The sequence below is a fragment of the Aythya fuligula genome, chromosome 1 (genome assembly GCF_009819795.1).
Source record: "Aythya fuligula isolate bAytFul2 chromosome 1, bAytFul2.pri, whole genome shotgun sequence".
In the NCBI taxonomy this organism is placed as follows: domain Eukaryota; kingdom Metazoa; phylum Chordata; class Aves; order Anseriformes; family Anatidae; genus Aythya; species Aythya fuligula.
This window is the reverse complement of record NC_045559.1, coordinates 44,435,869-44,454,134: the sequence shown is the minus strand read 5'-3', so window position 1 is coordinate 44,454,134 and position 18,266 is coordinate 44,435,869. Positions and strand designations below refer to the sequence as shown.

General features: G+C 44.7%; 4 protein-coding genes across 4 annotated transcripts; 2 read left to right on the top strand and 2 right to left on the bottom strand.

The window, feature by feature from the left end:
* Positions 1-166: 166 nt before the first annotated feature.
* Positions 167-720, top strand: LOC116502365 (histone H2B 7). Its single transcript, XM_032208252.1, has one exon. The coding sequence runs from the start codon at positions 195-197 to the stop codon at positions 573-575; it is 381 nt and encodes a 126-aa protein (XP_032064143.1). The 5' UTR covers positions 167-194; the 3' UTR covers positions 576-720.
* Positions 721-5,107: 4,387 nt separating this feature from the next.
* Positions 5,108-6,024, bottom strand: LOC116502355 (histone H2A.J). Its single transcript, XM_032208241.1, has one exon. It carries the CDS (start codon positions 5,973-5,975, stop codon positions 5,586-5,588), a length of 390 nt encoding a protein of 129 aa, XP_032064132.1. The 5' UTR covers positions 5,976-6,024; the 3' UTR covers positions 5,108-5,585.
* Positions 6,025-6,297: 273 nt separating this feature from the next.
* On the top strand, positions 6,298-6,867 carry LOC116502360 (histone H2B 1/2/3/4/6). Its single transcript, XM_032208247.1, has one exon. It carries the CDS (start codon positions 6,307-6,309, stop codon positions 6,685-6,687), a length of 381 nt encoding a protein of 126 aa, XP_032064138.1. The 5' UTR covers positions 6,298-6,306; the 3' UTR covers positions 6,688-6,867.
* Positions 6,868-7,852: 985 nt separating this feature from the next.
* Positions 7,853-8,712, bottom strand: LOC116502350 (histone H1.10). The gene has a single exon (XM_032208236.1). It carries the CDS (start codon positions 8,698-8,700, stop codon positions 8,041-8,043), a length of 660 nt encoding a protein of 219 aa, XP_032064127.1. The 5' UTR covers positions 8,701-8,712; the 3' UTR covers positions 7,853-8,040.
* Between the last annotated feature and the right edge of the window lie 9,554 nt (positions 8,713-18,266).

Genomic DNA, 18,266 nt, shown 5'->3' with positions numbered 1-18,266 from the left:
TATTTGTACACATCGTAAAAGGTATGATGGCAACAGATCGGAAGTGCCACTAACTACGTTGCTTTCTTTTGCACCAATAGGAATGGAGTGATTACAATCCTCTAATTTGCATAACGTCCTTATAAATAGGCGAGCAGGCGCCATTTTCGGTGTTGTTGAGGTCCGGTGAAGAGCTCCGAAAGAAAGTTTGAGAGATGCCTGAGCCGGCGAAATCAGCTCCAGCGCCTAAGAAAGGCTCGAAGAAAGCCGTCACCAAGACCCAGAAGAAGGGCGACAAAAAAAGAAAGAGAGCACGAAAGGAGAGCTACTCGATCTACGTGTACAAAGTGCTGAAGCAGGTGCACCCCGACACGGGCATCTCATCTAAAGCCATGAGTATCATGAACTCCTTCGTCAATGACATCTTCGAGCGCATCGCCGGCGAGGCATCGCGCCTGGCGCACTACAACAAGCGCTCGACCATCACGTCGCGGGAGATCCAGACGGCCGTGCGGCTGCTGCTGCCCGGCGAGCTGGCCAAGCACGCCGTGTCCGAGGGCACCAAGGCGGTCACCAAGTACACCAGCTCCAAGTAAATCAGTTTAATCTAACCCAAAGGCTCTTTTAAGAGCCCCCCAAAATTTCTTACAAAGAGCTGTAATTGCAAATAAACTGAAAAGGATACCTTTGGTTATTTTTCAGATTTCCCCCTCCCCCCCAATTTCCTTGTAAATGCTATGATTAAAAGTAATTGAAAGAAATTATGAACCTAGGTGTTTATGGACCTAGGTATTAACTACGCGTATCTTTAAATACTTAACTATGTAACTTCTACTTTTTAGTAATTAACAGCTCTCGTGGTGAGTTTTGTGGGTGGCTCTGAAAAGAGCCTTTGTGTTTAACAGTGCACGGTCTGAGAAGGGAGCTTAGCCGCCGAAGCCGTAGAGGGTGCGTCCCTGGCGCTTGAGGGCGTAGACCACGTCCATGGCCGTGACCGTCTTGCGCTTGGCGTGCTCGGTGTAGGTGACGGCGTCGCGGATCACGTTCTCCAGGAAGACCTTGAGCACGCCGCGCGTCTCCTCGTAGATGAGCCCCGAGATGCGCTTGACGCCGCCGCGCCGCGCCAGGCGCCGGATGGCCGGCTTGGTGATGCCCTGGATGTTGTCGCGCAGCACCTTGCGGTGCCGCTTGGCGCCCCCCTTGCCGAGCCCCTTCCCGCCCTTGCCTCTGCCGGACATGCTCGCACCGCCCGCAGACCACACTGCGCGCCGCCAGCCCCGCCGAGGCGCAGTTTAAGTGGCGGGGTCCGACCTGGTTGAGAACTGCGGCGGGCGCCGAGGGGGCGGGGCAGCCCCGCAGGCTCCGCCCTGGCTCCCCTTCCCTTCCTCTCCCCTCCCCTCCGCTCCCTTTCCCTCCCGCGGGCCGGCAGCCGAGCCGCGCGTTCGGCCGCTTTCCGCCCGCCCCGGGCCTCGCCCTCAGCCGCGGCCTCGCCCGCTCGGGGGCTCCCGCCCTGCGCTCCCCGCGCTCGGCGCTCCCCGCGCGCTGCCCCCGCTCGGGCTCCCGCCGGGCTCGGTCCCTCCCGGTCCCGGCCGTGCCCCCGCGCGGGGTCGTGTCCGCAGCAGCCCCGGGGCTCCCCGGCGCGGCCCGTCCCTGCCCGGGGGTCTGCGGCAAAATCCGGCCAATCCCGGGCCCTGCGCGGCGCCGCCGCCCCGCCCCGCCGCCCGTTCCCGCTTCCGCTCGCTGGGGGCCCAGCGGGGGCCATTTCCGCGGCCGCGCTCCCTTTGTTCGGTGCGAGCGCGGCCGTTCCGCGCCTTGTTCGCCTTCTCGGGGGCTCCACTCCTGGCAGCCGCTCCTCTCGTCTGCTCAGCTCCGCAGTTCGGGCCGCGAGTGTTCGGCGCTTTCGTGCCCGCATCCGCAGCTCGGTGAGGGGATCGGGGAGCGAGGCGCTCTGCGACGCTCGTTGTGGGGCTCGGGTGGGAAATGCGCGACCCTGAGCCTCCTACGGCGCAAATCGGCTACTCGGTCGCGCAGGAGGGCCCTCGTCTCTACCCCCATCTGCTTTCCTCCTCCCCGCCATCCCCCAAGCTGCCCCTGGAACGGGGAATTGCTCGCTAATGCGTGGCTGGAGACTACAAACGAAAGAACGTTATAAACATTACCAGAGCGTGTCTGAATGACCACTGAAAAAGGAAAAAAAAAAAAAAAAAAAAAAAAAGAACGACAACCAAGTATATTTCCTTCAACTGACATGGCCAAAAAGTTTGTTGCTTCACATCTCTGCTAATGGACTTGTCACATATGCTTCTGAGAATATGTCAGGCTGTATTCAAAAGTAGATGAATTAGTCAAGATTTAAGAGCCTACATATTAAAATGTATTTTTAAATGTCATTTTACAATAAATAAAACCTATGATAGTGACACTTGCCCTTTGCTTATACTATTAGCATGTTGTGCACATCCAACTTCTCTACCTCATTTTAAGTGAATTCCTTTTAAATTTGTTACAGATATTTATATAATTTAATTTCTGAACATAATTTACATCACGTGGTCCGCATCTCCATTGTATTTCTTGGCAGAATATATTAAATTAGAGGGACAATATGATAGAGATTTTCAATTTTTAATTTACAGGTATCCAAGAAAGCACAAGTCTTTTCTATGATTATAACTAGTACTACAATCTGAATTTATTTACAATAAGTTTGAACTGAAATGAAAATGGAAGAATTACCTACCAAATGCATACAACCTGAATTGGTAGAAGCAGCTTTCATTTTGTTGTCTTGTGACTGAACAGAAAGAACTCAGGTTATTCATACAGCAGCTGGAAGGCATGTCAGTGGTGGACCTGCCAAGCTCGTACCAACAATTACCATTTGGCTGCATGGTGTCTGCTTTGTTCTTTATACCTAAAGTTCTGTGTCTAGACATGTTTCCTGAAGCAGTGGAGTGTCAAAACATTTAAAACCACTACCAGAATACTTACCAAATCATAAAAGAATTACAGGAAATATTTTCTTCTTTTAGAGTTATAATTTCTTCATAACTCCTAGTGCAGGGTGAGTATTCTTGTGTCACTTTCTCCTCCAGCAGTCTAAGCAATGAAACACCAGAAAAATAGCCTTCCAAAGTGTTCTGGCAGAACAGTGGTGCAGAGGCTGAGACCAGTAGGTTACAGATTGATTACTGCAACCCACTTTCCCCAAGGTGTGGAGCATATTTAAAATACTTTGATATCATACTTCCTGGGTAGCTGCCTTGTCTGTAGTGACCACAGACAGGTGTTTCCCACGTGTTTCTCTTAGTTATATTCCCACATCTGTCATGGACCAGCAGCTTTTCTTATACAAAAAACACTTGAGGCAGAAAGAAAATTGTTGCTCAGTAGTTTCTAATAAAGTTGCTTTTACTGTGGCTTGGGGACTTTAAGTGTTACATGGATCAAACATCATCCTAAGTAAAAAAAAATAAAATTCAGCACAAGTGAACTATACATGACTTCAAAATTACCCTTGATTTTCTTGAAAGCTTAAGTGGCAATTTATGTCTGTGTCTTTATCTATTACACCTGGAATAATGCAAATTAAAGTGATGTGGGATTTTTATTTTTATTTTTTAGCATGCCTCTATTCTTAACGTTGAAAATAAAGGTGAAAAAATATGCACAAATCTTTAATTTTGCTTTTAAACTACACAATTCTAAGGCTTGATATATAGACTGGCATTACAGAGTTACTGATGAATCTAATTAACCTACATTATTTGGGGGAATTATTTTTTTTTCCTCTTCTTTTTCTTTATCCAGCATAATTTGCCTGAAAGCCACTGGTCTTTAACTACTGAAGACTGGCCAGAACTCTTATGCGATAACTCATTTTACCTCAGAATTATCTGACTTACAGGATGCGTAGCTTTGGAGCCTCAGTGTGTTGGCAGCACTGGAATCACAACCGGTACAACCACTAGTAACTAAGAACAAAAATAGGGAATGCTTAGAAGTGGACATAAGTATTACAGAGGATAAAATTACAGATTTGAGAAGAGATTTGAGAGAAATAGGCAGTGCTTGGAATGAGATTGTAGAGAAAAATAGTGAGTTGCTGGTCAGTCAAAAAGAATTCTGTGAGCTATGCTGGATGTATCCCTGCATGCAGCAAAGGGCAGGGGTCCTCTCCTGTGGTTCCAACTGATTGCCATGTCCAGGATTTTGTTCGTGATCTGATTCCACACCAGGGTACAGATGCCTCCAACCCCTGTGCTTTTTATGGCATTGCAATGCTTTAATCTAGCTATTGCAATCCTCAAAACACACAAACACACAAAGAACTCTGTTCTGGAGACTCAATATAAAAGAAATATGCAAGTTAGAACATATTTTTTATATCATTACAGAACAGAACCATTAAGCACAGATACTGCTACCATGTCAGACCACTTTTCTGCCTCACTTCCATTCTGTCTCTCTGCACCAATTATCCGCAATATCCTACTTCAGATATGAGAGCCCTCCCCCCAAAGAGTATTTCTGCTACAGCTGAGGTGTGTGTGGGGGGCGTGTTTGCCTTGAATAGGTGGTATTTTTCTTCCTCTACAGCTCTGCTCCTCCTCCTCAGGGGATCGAGGGGACAGACCCATTGCACAGGTGAGAGCAATGGCCTCACTGCACTCACGGGCAGCTTCTAGGAACACCCTCACAAGAGGAACCCACCACTTTCTAATAACCCACATCAGAGAATCCAAAGTGCTTTAGCACTGTGTTCTTGGGTGACATCTGTGCCAGAAAATTATACGATTTATTCACGTAATGCTGCCCGCTTTTAACTGATGTAACAGAGGAATAGCAACGCACTGTGAGGTAACTTAAAAAGACTTGCACATCTGAAAATCCTGCTTAAAACAGGAACGTGTCAGTGCTGGTTTCTTCTGAATGAAAAGATGCTACAGTTGGTGATTTAATGCCTGAGTCTGACTAGTTGAGGGTCCAGATCAAAATAAGCTATATCCCCTAAGGCATTCCCAATTCAATACCTATATAACAAAGTACAGCCACAGTTAAACTTTTTTTTTTTTTTTTTTTTAAAAAAAAAAAAAAAGAGACCACGGGCCTCCTAAGGAGACCTTTACTCATTGTTAGCTGTAGTTATGTGGAGTCAGGTCATTCACTTATTTTCTTATGTACCATGGTGTTTTTCCCACCTTTTAGCTACCTCTTGCCCCCCTTCATTTCACAGCATAAGACCATAACATGCCATTTAGAGGGTCAATAAAGTCGAACAAATTGAATAAAACAAGCACTTACAAGAATAAAAAAAAAAACATCTAGTATAAAACTGTATATATTCAGCTTTTCTTTGTTGAAAAGGATGATTCATAGTTGAAGTATCTCAGATACTATGTAGGAACCTAAAATTTCAAGACACTGTTACAGAGCATAGATTTAACTGTGAAAACAAAGGCAGCATGAAAGAAACACTTGACACTAAAAGCACTATCACAAAGAAAGCAACTCAACTCTTTTCTGACTACGTGGGTGGCTCTGAAAAGAGCCTTTGGGTTATATTATGCTTTAAAAACAAACCTAAGCTGTTTCGTTGATTGAACTTATTTGCTCTTTGCCTTGTGGCTTTCAGTCTTCTTGGGCAGCAGCACGGCCTGGATGTTGGGCAGCACCCCGCCCTGCGCGATGGTGACCTTGCCCAGCAGCTTGTTGAGCTCCTCGTCGTTGCGGATGGCCAGCTGCAGGTGGCGGGGGATGATGCGCGTCTTCTTGTTGTCGCGGGCCGCGTTGCCCGCCAGCTCCAGGATCTCGGCGGTCAGGTACTCCAGCACGGCCGCCATGTAAACAGGCGCTCCAGCCCCGACTCGCTCGGCATAGTTACCTTTCCGCAGCAGCCGGTGCACGCGGCCCACGGGGAACTGCAGCCCAGCCCGCGACGAACGGGACTTGGCCTTAGCCCTGACTTTACCTCCCTGCTTCCCACGGCCAGACATCGCTCTGCTGTTAGCACACAGAACCACAGACCACGAACACTACGAAAGGAACGCCGAGTAAGTCTTCCCAGCACCCGCGCCCTTCGCTTTTATACCTTCCCTGGGCGGGATTAGCCCCGGTGATTGGCTGGTGCCGGGCACGGTGCGAGGAGCCAATGCGAGAGCGGATCGCGCCGCCACCAATAGACACAGAGGAACGGCCGCGAAACCGGGCCCAATCGCGTGGCACGAGTCAGAGCCACTGTATTTGCATAGCAGTCCTATAAAAGCGGGGCGCCGAGGCCATCTTAGCTGCTGTTCCTGTTCAGCACGAGGGGGAAGCGCTGTTAAAATGCCTGAACCAGCCAAGTCTGCGCCGGCGCCCAAGAAGGGCTCCAAGAAAGCCGTCACCAAGACCCAGAAGAAGGGCGACAAGAAGCGCAAGAAGAGCCGCAAGGAGAGCTACTCGATCTACGTGTACAAGGTGCTGAAGCAGGTGCACCCCGACACGGGCATCTCGTCCAAGGCCATGGGCATCATGAACTCCTTCGTCAACGACATCTTCGAGCGCATCGCCGGCGAGGCGTCGCGCCTGGCGCACTACAACAAGCGCTCGACCATCACGTCGCGGGAGATCCAGACGGCCGTGCGGCTGCTGCTGCCCGGCGAGCTGGCCAAGCACGCCGTGTCCGAGGGCACCAAGGCGGTCACCAAGTACACCAGCTCCAAGTAGAGCGATCTGTAGAAGATCCTGTTTTTAACCCAAAGGCTCTTTTAAGAGCCACCCACCTTTTTCCTGAAAGAGCTTTAACACAGCATGTCACACTGTTTAATAGACTTGAAAAGTAACTTAATAGACAAGCAAAGCGAAGAAATACTGCTTTTGTACATCCAATTTATAAGAGTTTGCACTGATTAACAAGATTAATTTCTGGAATCATTGGTCAATATCTTTTACCTTTAACCTTTTAAAAATGTTGACATCATCACGTCAGAATAAATCTTTTTCCAATAAATGCAAGCAGTACTGTTAAGTGATTTTCATTTAATGAAGCACACCAGTCGATCACAAATAGAAATTAACAGGTGTCCTAAAACTTTCATTAGCACATCCTCTTGGCCGGCGGGAGGTATATAAAAAAGTCTTTTTTTTTTTTTGGTGTATAGTAGTTTTATGATTATTTCGGGGATATTTATTTTCTTTCTTTTTGAGAGAGCATTTAGCTCTGCAGACCAAGAAAAGAATACAGACTGGAGGCGGGACGGAGGCTTTCGGAGGATGAGCTTCCCGGGGACAAGCTCGTGGAGCTGGCGCCGGCCGCGCTCCGTATGCCGGCAGCAGCGCGGGCTTTTCGAATTCTCCCGGATGACCAATCAGCGGCCGCGGCTCCCCCCATCAGCCAATCAGAAGAGGCCAGAGGCTGAGCCCCACAGCCGCGGAGAGTTCGGCTCCGCTCTGCCCGGGCTGCGGCTCCAGGTCCCCTGGCGCGGGTCGGGGCAGCGACCGACAGAGCCGCCGCGCTCGGGCTGCGGGGAGGACAGGTGGCAACGCTGCCCGCCTCCCGCCCCGGCAGCTCCCGCTCTAGAAGCGGTGCTGTGAGGTCAGGCAGAAATTAGGAGGCGCCCTGCCGACCCTGCCGAGCGGAAAGCTCATTGCCAAGGACGCGGGAGAGCCGTACCGACGGGGTCCCTAAAAGGTGCGTCTGGAGCTGCGGTTAGGAACCGCGCTGTGCTGGTTAAAGCACTGAGCTGGTTAAAGCACTGAGAGAAACCTGCACGCCCCACAGCGATACCCGCCCTAACCGGTCCCTTTAACAAAGGCACCCCCTTGCGGTGCTCAAAAAAGCCAGCCTGCGAAAAGCTTTTTCCAAGGATCGCAAACTTTATTTTTCCCAAGTCTCTACGGCCGGAAGCTCGGCGTCCCGTCCTTCCCACAGCCGAACGCCCCGTCCCACGCGGATAGCAGCTTGTGGTCAGCACGGCTGCGGGCGCGGAGCACGGTGACCGAGTGTATCAGCTCTTTTTCGGACAGTAGTGGGTGGCTCTTAAAAGAGCCGTTGGGTTTAAGTATTTCCACTTCAATACTTCACTTTTTGGGCGCTGCCTTCTTTGCCTTGGCTGCTTTCGGCTTGGCCGCCTTGGGCTTGGCAGCTTTGGGCTTCACCGCCTTTGCCTTGGCCGGGCTCTTCGCTGCCGCCGCCTTTTTGGGCTTGGCAGCCTTGGTCGCCTTCTTGGGGCTCTTGGCTGCTTTCTTGGTGGCAGCGGCCGCCGGCTTCTTGGCTTTCTTGGGGCTCTTCTTCACCGCCGCCTTCTTGGGCTTCTTGGCGGCGCTGGCAGGCTTCTTGGCCGCCGGCTTCTTGGGCTTGGCCGCGGCTGCCCGCTTCTTGGGCGCCTTCTCCTTCACCTCGCCGGGCTTCTTGCTGAGGCGGAAGGAGCCGGAGGCGCCGGTGCCCTTGGTCTGCACCAGGGTGCCCTTGCCGACGAGGCTCTTGAGCCCCAGCTTGATGCGGCTGTTGTTCTTCTCCACGTCGTAGCCGCCGGCGGCCAGCGCCTTCTTGAGCGCGGCGAGGGAGAGCCCCTTGCGCTCCTTGGAGGCGGCCACGGCCTTGGTGATCAGCTCGGTGACGCTGGGGCCCGCGGGCTTGCGCGCCTTGGAGCCGCCCGCCGCCTTCTTCGGCTTCTTGCCGGCGGCCTTGGCGGCGGGGGCCGCGACAGCGGGCGCTGCGGCGGGAGCGGTCTCCGACATCGCTGCCGAGACTTCTTCCTAATCAAAAGAAAGTAATTGGGCTACAGTAACCCCGATGCCTGAATTTATAGCGAAGCGGTGATCTGTGATTGGTGCTTTGCAGAGCCCGCCTAACTGTTAGCCAGGAAGAGCTTTTCGTCCTCCGAGTCTGTGTTTCTTCGGAGTTATAAATTCATATTTTTTGGAAAATGCCGGCCGCGAAACCACCCCAGTTTCTTCGGGGAGTAAAGAGAAGAGTGTGAAGTTTCATTCTGGGGAGTTTCTCGCTGTAGACACCCACGATGAGAGAAAAAAGATGCGTTTAACCTCCCGTCGTGCAGCTAGGGAGACCCCGGGGAAGGCGAACTTTTGTTTTTCCTTCTAAATTAAAATAAAACTCGTAGCTAAAAAACTTCCCCCATAATGCTGGGGTGTTCTTTAGGGGCTTTTCTCCAGATTAGAACAGGTACCGAGGGGGCAGCTTCAATACTTTTGTCATAAATTGATTTCAAAGAGAAGGAAGTAACACAATTTCATGGCTGAGCTTTGAATATGGATAAAGAATCGGCTCCCTTAACCACATCTTAAACTATTAAGGATACTGTATTTCCACAGAATTTCATGTTTGAGGAAAATAAGAGACCTTCAGACGAATATATATACTTCTTAAAACTGTCTGGAACTTGTCATGGCTCGATATCTTTTGTGGTGTGCTGTAAATGAATGGCAGGATTCTGATTTTTTTATTTTATTTTATTTTATTTTATTTTATTTTATTTTATTATTTTTTTATTTTTAATTGGGTCGGAAAACAGTTTGTGTTTATAAAAACGAAGCTGTTAATGTCTTGTTAACACAAATAAATTCCGGATAAACTGATAGCTTAACGTCTCATTTACAATACTGTATATTACTATTCTTTAAAACTTGCAGCAGTAAACATATTTGCAGGGTAAAAAAGTCAAACATGTATAGATACACAAATAAGTATCACACAATTCTTAAACATTAATGGAGCAAGCTGAAGCATCATTTATCCGCAAATAAATACAATAAAATGGAATTCTGGCCTCTCTGAACAGAATGAATCAGACTCCATTTTACTTACTGATGTTTGCATATGGACTTTTTTTTTTTTTTTATAGGATTCATAAAACCTAACACTCTTCTTTAAAGAAGAAGTGTTAAAGAGTCTTTAAAGTTTTTTACAAATCCTCATAATATTTAAATAATTTCCTGATAATCCTCATGAATAAGAATCTGCTTTGATTTTCATTTAATTATAAAATCTTGCAAAGTGACAGCAGAAATTAAATCTCTCTCTCTCTTTAAATACTTTTAGTATTTTTAAGGAGTACTACGTATTGTTATCAGTATTTTTGGATTTAATCAGAAGACAGTAGCCTTGATTGGCTTCAAATTAGAATGCAAACAAACATTTACTCCTTCACTGAGAAGATCAAATTAAGACGAAACCTAGTGTTTTGCCCCATATTTGCAGGAATACCTGCCATGCAAAACATCAGTGTGCTATTTCAGCAGAGAAGCATTTCTTCCAGCACTTATACATTTGAGACTCTAGAAGACAAGTAAAATGCTAGAAAAGGCCCTGATATTTAGTTTTGTTGATCAAATGTTGAAGATATCATTACATTTTTCTTAAAAGTATGTAGTTTTGGTTGAAATGATGTTAGGGAGAAATGAGATACATTAGAGTAGCTAGAGTGAAAACAATGAACTGCCACCTTCCCTTTTCTTATTCTGATTTGGTTCTATATTTGATTGCTGTGTCTGCATTTATGCCAGCTAATAAATACATTGAAAGTGAGAAGGAGACGGAGGTAAATGCAGAGGAAAGGAAAAATTAAGCTTTTCTGTACCCTACTGTAAAAGCCAGATTGAATGGCACCCTGAATTTGGCTGTGAAATCTGCCATGCTTTTCTTGTGAACGTGATGTCATTCACAGAGAAGCAACCAGAGCACATCCACAGAAACCACAGCTTTTGGGATCTCAGGCTGGTAATCTAAATGAATAATAGGAATGATATTCATGGAGGCAAGAAAGGTCGTTGCTAGTAGTAAGATGAAGGCATTGTGCTAATTTTCAAGATTGGTTGGACGGAGATGTCCATGCAGCAGAATCAGGCTGTAAGTGACACAAAAGGGCTGTCAGGCATTCAGATCTGCTTAATGTAACGCACACGTCTGGGAACAAGGCTGGAGGATGTGTAATGTACCTTACTCTGCAGCTCGGACGATTTAAGGCTAGATCTCTACAAGTCAGGCTCAGTATAGGCAAACTGGCCAGGACGCTGGGAGCAGCTGGGGCCGGGCAGCCCCAGACACGGGTCTTGCTCCAGGTCCATCCCTCACCTACGCACCTTGGAGCATGCGTCCCTCCAAGCTCGCTCTTTGCAAATGTGTCCTCAGAGCACCAGCAGATGATTTCCTCCCTCTGCCCTTAAATGGGCTGTAGGTTAGGGAAGGAGATAGGAGGCGGAGAGAGGCGGTAGGGCAGTTCTGAGGTTTGCTCCCTAAACAGCGGCTCTGGCCGGGCTCCCCCCACGCATGATGTCGGCAGGTCGGGATGGCAGAGCCTGCCCCGAGCCAAGACCTCAGGGAAAAAGGTCGCCTCGGCTTTGGTAAGGGAAGATGGTGAAGAAGGTCCCGGTTTGAGGATTGCAAGGAGAAGAATTTTGGACTTCTCCCGGTTTTAGTTCTAGATGAGTCCGTGTTATTTTATTTATTTATTTTTTAATCGTCCTCTCCTCCTGGTGCTGACTCTTTGGAGTTGCACTTCTCGAATTCTTTGCTGTTCCCTGGTTGTCTGAGGCACGTGAACTCTTGGCAGTTGGCCTCCAGCATTAAGTGTCAGCATCCTTTATACTTTATCCTGTTCCTCAACCATCAAACCTGCCCTGTTCTGCCCAAAGCCTTATCCCTGGCCTACTGCTGGGAGATGAGTATTTTCTTCATCTTACCAGTTATTTCTGCACAAGTTTTAAAGGGTGGGCCTCTAGAAATATGAGGTGGCGTGACAAAGTTAGTTTTTATTTATTATTATTATTATTTTTTACAGTTTTATTTCCCTCCCCTGCATGTAGACGTGAAATTTTCCAGTTAATCAGATAAAAACAACTTGTCAGTAGCTCTGACAAGTTTGCTTTTCTGGTTGGCTTTTCTGGATATAGTTGTTAAACACAACACTGGACCAAAACAACAGTTCTCAGATTTTAGAGACTAATCAAAATCTACTTCAAAAATAGCATGGTTATTGCCACAGATGTTTTACAGATGAGAGAGAAAGATAAATAAAATAATCATCTCAGCACTTAACTTAGCAAATCAATGAGTATGGAACAGAAAACAGTTTTTCAACCTCACAGAGAAATTTCTTACTGCCAAGCAATATTACTTGAAGCAGAAGTTTTTGAGTGAGATGATGATGATAATGATTTTTTTTTACAGTTTCCATGTGAAGAAACAGGTATATAAACGTTACTCATTTTATACCAGATTTCAACCAAACAGCAAAGATAGAATATTCTCCCATTTCTCTTTCTCCCTTCAAAGCATCCTGTTCAAATGCAGGTTTTGTTTTTCTCCTGCTCAGCACCTCTAACCAATCTCTTTTGTCTCCTTACATTACATAAGCCTTAATTCTTGAAAACAGAACTTAAATTCCAACTATCATCACACAATGTATCCTGACTTCCCTCCTTGCCTACTAGTAGAGGTACTAGTAGAGGTACTAATGTAGATTACAGAAGGTACTACAAAATGCCAATGCAGAGAGGTCCAATGTAAGTATGTTCAAAACAAAAAGAATTCCTATATAAGAAATCATTCCTACAACTGTATAACAAAGGAAGAAACTTTTTTTTTTTTTTTTTTTTTCTGTCTTCCCCCCCATCAGGAAGTGGGCTCCACATGGAGGAAAAGCAGATTAGACATTAGACAGATAGAGACAGATTAGATTTACAGACTACAGGGAAACAATCTGGATAAACTGATTAGCCAAATGTAGCTGAAAGACTACACTAATGATATTTACTGTTCTCAGCATGGTGTAGACAAAGAGAAATAATGATCTTTTAATTTAAGCATCCCATTCTGTTGACAAAGGATGTTTCTGCACACATTTAGGTGAGCACCCAAACATAAAAAGATCAAGAGATATTAGTCAAGTTCCTGCAAATTTCTTGACATACTATTTCAGCAATTGCAAAAAATTATATACTATGGAAGAGTTAAGATGTTAAAGAGCTATCAGTGATAAAGTGACCTGTCCTTTATATATATCTCAATAAAGCTAACAAAAAATACATCACTGGATGTTAGGGCATCATGCTTCCTAATTGAAGTATCTTGCCTTCTAGTTTACTACCTGAAGTGATATAACAGCTTAGAAGGTTATGAAAAATGAATTTCCATTTGGTATAAGCCAAGACACATAGTTCTAAAGATACGCAAGAAAAAATTGACCCATGGTCAAAGGTCTAATCCAGACACTTGGAAAAACACTGTGAGCCATCTCTAGGAAAGAGAATATAAGCAAGTTCTTTTGCAGCTGAGTAGTGGTAGGATAGCCACTGCTGCTTTCTTTCTTCAACACATGTACATTGCCATGATATGTTTTAATCCTTGAGTTCAGGAACAATTCTGGGCACTGCTACACAAAGAATGTCTAAGAAAGTGAAATCATAAATATTCACAGAAAGGAAAATAACTTTGAGGACCATCATCTCGCTGAGATCTTAGAAGTTGAGATATGAGGGTAATGTTCCTACCAAAATCTCTCCATCATAGAAGAATCTAGCTGTCTCCCTAGTAGTTTTCATATTTGCTTAGGTTCAGCAAAGCAGGATTGCTGTCAGGGATGCACTCGAGGATAACAACAGGGATTTGTAAGACCACAGTGATTGTAGAATGACAGTTCAGATGAAATTTGGAAAATGTCTCTAGAAATCATTTAGTCTAAACCCCAAAGTCAAAGCATGGTCAGCTCGAGCAGGGGGACACTATAACTTCTCTGGGCAGCCTGTTCCAACATTTGACCACTTTCACAGTAAAAAACAAACCAAAACAAACAAACAACACTTTTATGTTTAAGTAGATCTTACATTTCAGTTTTTACCAAGTGCCTCCCATCCTGTCACTTAGTAGCACTGAGGAGAGATTGGTTCTGTCTCCTTTACTCCCCCATCAGGTATCTATACGCATGGGTAAAATCTCCCTGAGACATCTCTCCTCCATGCTGAGCAGTCTTAGCTCTTTCAGCCTCTGCTTGTATGACAGATGGTCCTCCTATCTCCTTATCATATTTGTGACCATTTGCTGCTCTCACTCCAGTTATGTTCATGTCTCTGTTACACCAGGGAGCCGAGAATCAGATGCCACTCTCCTGACAGGTCTCATCAGTGCTGAGTGGAGGGAAATGATCACTTCCTGCAGTACTAGTTTGCAAACTGCAGTTATCCGGGTTAAATTGTAAAATGTGTATGCAGATTAATGCTGAATTGTACTCCTGCCACTTTAACTTCTGGTTGTAAAATAGAAGTTGCTACTACTCTGGTTTGGCTTTGTGGTCATGTTGTCCATGGCTGTAGGATTTGTTAAGCTTAGTTGGAGTCTCAGCGAACTGCCACATTAGATAACAATACAAATCAAAATGAAACAAAAGCCCTGCATCCACGGTTGATCAAAAGGTTGGTACAAGAAAGGGAATTACTCAGAAAAAAAAATAAGGTGATTGGAATATCTAAGAGGGATCTAGTACAGGTTCTGTTTTTCCTCTATCCTTCTATCACATGCACTTCTATCCTGCATGTGAGTAGATAAAAGAAAATCAACAAAGCCAGTCTAGGGAGAAGTGACTCTCCTATCGGCCATCATTGCTGAATATTTGCTAAATAGAAAATAAAACAAGGTTGTATCTTTTCATGAACAAAGCCCCAGATCTCTTTGTCTGCATGGAAAACAGCAGTCTAAATCATCGAAGTGTCCTTTCTGGCTTTGAAAGAGAAATCCTCACAAAACCATGTTTTATTTCTATCCTCCCTTTACCGAGACTGAAAATTGTCATTGATGTCTTTGTCTTGTTTTCAGTAGAAGAAAAAGATGAAGCAGGTAAATAAAGGCAAGAAAAAATACTAGGGGCCTGGAAAGGAAAAACCAAACCAAACCAAACCAAAACAAAAAAGGTAGCTGAGCCTAGGCCTGATGCTATTTTCCCAGATGCTCACAAGAGTGCCTTTTGTGTGTTTGTGTTTCAGTCACATTGCAAATACTAACTTAGTGTCAGAGATGTACATTGAAACTGGGTCATCACTATAGAAAATCTAAGTCTTACCCCTTCGGTGGCAGTGAGGATGTGCATGTTCTTAGGTGTCATTTCTTAAGATATCAAAGATAGTTCTAACCTATCATGATGAGTGAAGTTAAATAGGAAGTTCACCTGTGATAATACTCAGTTCCATTTCTTACCTAGGTGACTACTCTTACTCTTAAGATCTCTAAAGAGCATGGGCAAGAGCTAAGCTACATGGCTACAGACTCAGCATATCTTGGGAAAGGAATACCTCATTGACATTGAGTTGTACTAGTTACCAGGCCAGCCAAATTCAAAGAAGATATGAAACAGCTCTGTTCCAAAATTAACTTTGTTTTTGAAATTAACTTTAGATTTAAATTAATTTAAAAATAATTTAAATTTATTTATTTAAATTAAATTTGGAAGTATTCTCAGTAGAGAATGGAATATTTCTCAATTGCTGCCAGATATATTACAGATTTTCCCTCCATTTCAATTTTACTCAGTTTTGGAAGTTCTTATAAGCACAAAAAATATTGTAAATGAAACTACTAATCAGGACAACTTTTTCTAACACAAAACAAACATGTACATGCAGTGGGTACGAATTTATATTTGAATGCTTATGATTGTCATTTATAAAATTAAAATGCTGTGTCAAAAAGACTCCTGCAAGGGTCTATCCTAGTCCTGGTATAATTTTATTATTGATTTGAATTATAGTCTACAGTGCACAACTAGAGGTGTTATGGGTATCAACAAGCTAAAAAAAATGCTAGAAGGATGTGGTGCAGGTTATGAAGTGACAAACTCCGTATAAATTGGAGACACTGTCTTCCCAAATGTGAAACTCACTTGGAAAAAAATATGTCAGTTTTATAAATATTGTACAATGGTAGTTGACTAGTGCCTGAGTAGATCTGTATCTTCAGGTTATACATGTACCTATAGGGTATCAAAGGTTGTATATATAACCTGAAGTTATATATTTATAGCTTGACAATGAACCAACTATTTTACTAGGTATTAAGGAAAAAAAACATGATTATATGTGTGATGAGTATACAATGATTGTTTCTGCATCATAGATGGAGAAGATCTTCCACTTTTAGTGCAGAACATCAGGTAATAAGAAGAGGAAAAAAAAAAAAAAAAAGCAACAGTAACCATCAGAAATCTAAGAAGTATTATCTTATAGAAAGGTGCATACAATTGCAGTTGCCTGTCTCAAAGAGAAGGCTGAGAACCTGAAATTCTTTCTTGCACACCTAAAATATTAAGAGGAGGGGCGTTAACTTTGCTGAGTGTACATTGTGGGAAATACAAAAAAATGTTATTTGCTGCAGCAAATTAGATGAAAGGAAATAATTTCTAATACAGACTAGAGTGACACACTGGAAAAATGTAGCTTGGGAAGACTGTGAAGTGTCCAAGAGTCAGTGATACTAAGCAGCTGTCAGAAATAAAAGGGGTATGATTAACTGTTGATAATGGGTGGAGGGCAACAAATAAATGCTGATGTCTAAATATTGGTAATTATCACAGAACTATGGATCAGAGAAAATCTGCATGTGCAAGGGAAGAGTGCACTACACTTTGCAATTAGGAACATTTTTGGAACAATCTCCCACAGCATTTTCATTTGGGGTCTGAGGGAATATGGGCAGGATCAGCAGGCCATTAGATGTTTGAAAATTGGCTGTAGCATGGGGTCAAAGCACTGCAGTTAACAACTCAATGTCAGTGGACACTCATAAAAGAGAAGAAATTCCCAGGACTTGATACTTGGAATAATTTGGTGTTTTCAGTAATAACCTGGAAGATAAAACAGAATGGCTTGTGTGGCAGACACTAAGTTAGATAGAAGGTAGAAAGAGACAAAAGTAAGGTATTTGATTCCAATAGATTTAAATAAACTTGAAGATTGGGCCAAGATAGAATTTACGCAGTCTGTCAAATAGAAATACAAAGCAGAAAAGATACTTGCATCAGCGTGGTCTGGGAAATGACTGGCTGGAGCCTCCCTTCAAAGGACCTGGGGCTTAAGGTCATCTTTCCTGGGTACTGGGTGTTTAAAGGGAAGCCTGTTGCTGTGGCCAGAGCCTAAGAATAAATAAAATTCTGTAAGCAGCTGGGGTTTCAAAAACAAAACAAAACAAAACAAACAAACAAAAAACCCGCCTCCCACATCTGGGTTTCCAACCAAAATATTAATGAAACAATGACAAAAGCACAGCAGTAGTGTCCGGAGACACTGACACAATGCATACCACCATTTTACAGACTTGGCCTCCTCCAAAAACAGACAGCCAAAGACAAAATTCAAGACATTTCTGCAGGCATGCCCACAGTAGATTCATTTCTTGGAAAACTATGCCCCAGAATCACTCCTAGGATTGAACAGTACTTCAGCTGCTTTTAAGTATTTACAACTCCATAGGAGCTGGCAGAGTTCAGGAAGAAAACTTATTGCCCAGTGCAGCTCTGCAGGATCCCAGGCAAGGGAAAATCTTAACAGTCTCTGCTGTGTAGGAAACTTCATGCTTACAATGCTTTCATTAAAGGTTTTTCTAGCTTAATCAATGGTCAATATATCAGGAGACCTGTGCTGCTTCAAGTGCCAGTTTAGGAAGTAAAATCAGAATTTAAGAGAAGCAGTTAGTATCAGCAGAGTTGGTGAGCAGGTGTAGGAACAGATATGCATGGTGTGCTACAGAGCTTTGACATCTATCTACCACCCTGCTCCTGGAAAACCACTTGAAGCAACTGTTGGTGAGATCTGACTGGGCTCAATCCTGTTTTCTTCCTGGAAGAAGTCCAGAGCCCAGGGAGGACAACATGGATGGGCAAGGTTATGCCTGTCCCCAGTCTCAACTTATTGCCCTGTCCCTTCTCTGCTGTTTCCTAAAAGAGCTTCATGTGAGGAACTAGGTACGCTAATATCTTCCCAACTCCCCAGTACTGGTCGAGGAGTTCCCCCAGTCTTTCTTCATAGAGGTATTCAGCTACACCAGCTATTCAGTGAGCCTGCCAGCACCAGCCCATGCCTAGGTAGCCTGGGGGAATTGCCAGGCTGCAATCACGAGTGCATATCTCTTAAGACTGTGGAATCATAGAATCATAGAAACACAAGGTTGAAAAGGACCTACAAGATAATTTAGTCCAACTGTCCTCCTGTCACCAATGCTATCCACTAAGCTATTAAATAGTGTAGTGGCAGGGGAAAGAGGGACCTATATATTTCAGCTAGCATGCAGCTCGTGTATGGTGAGG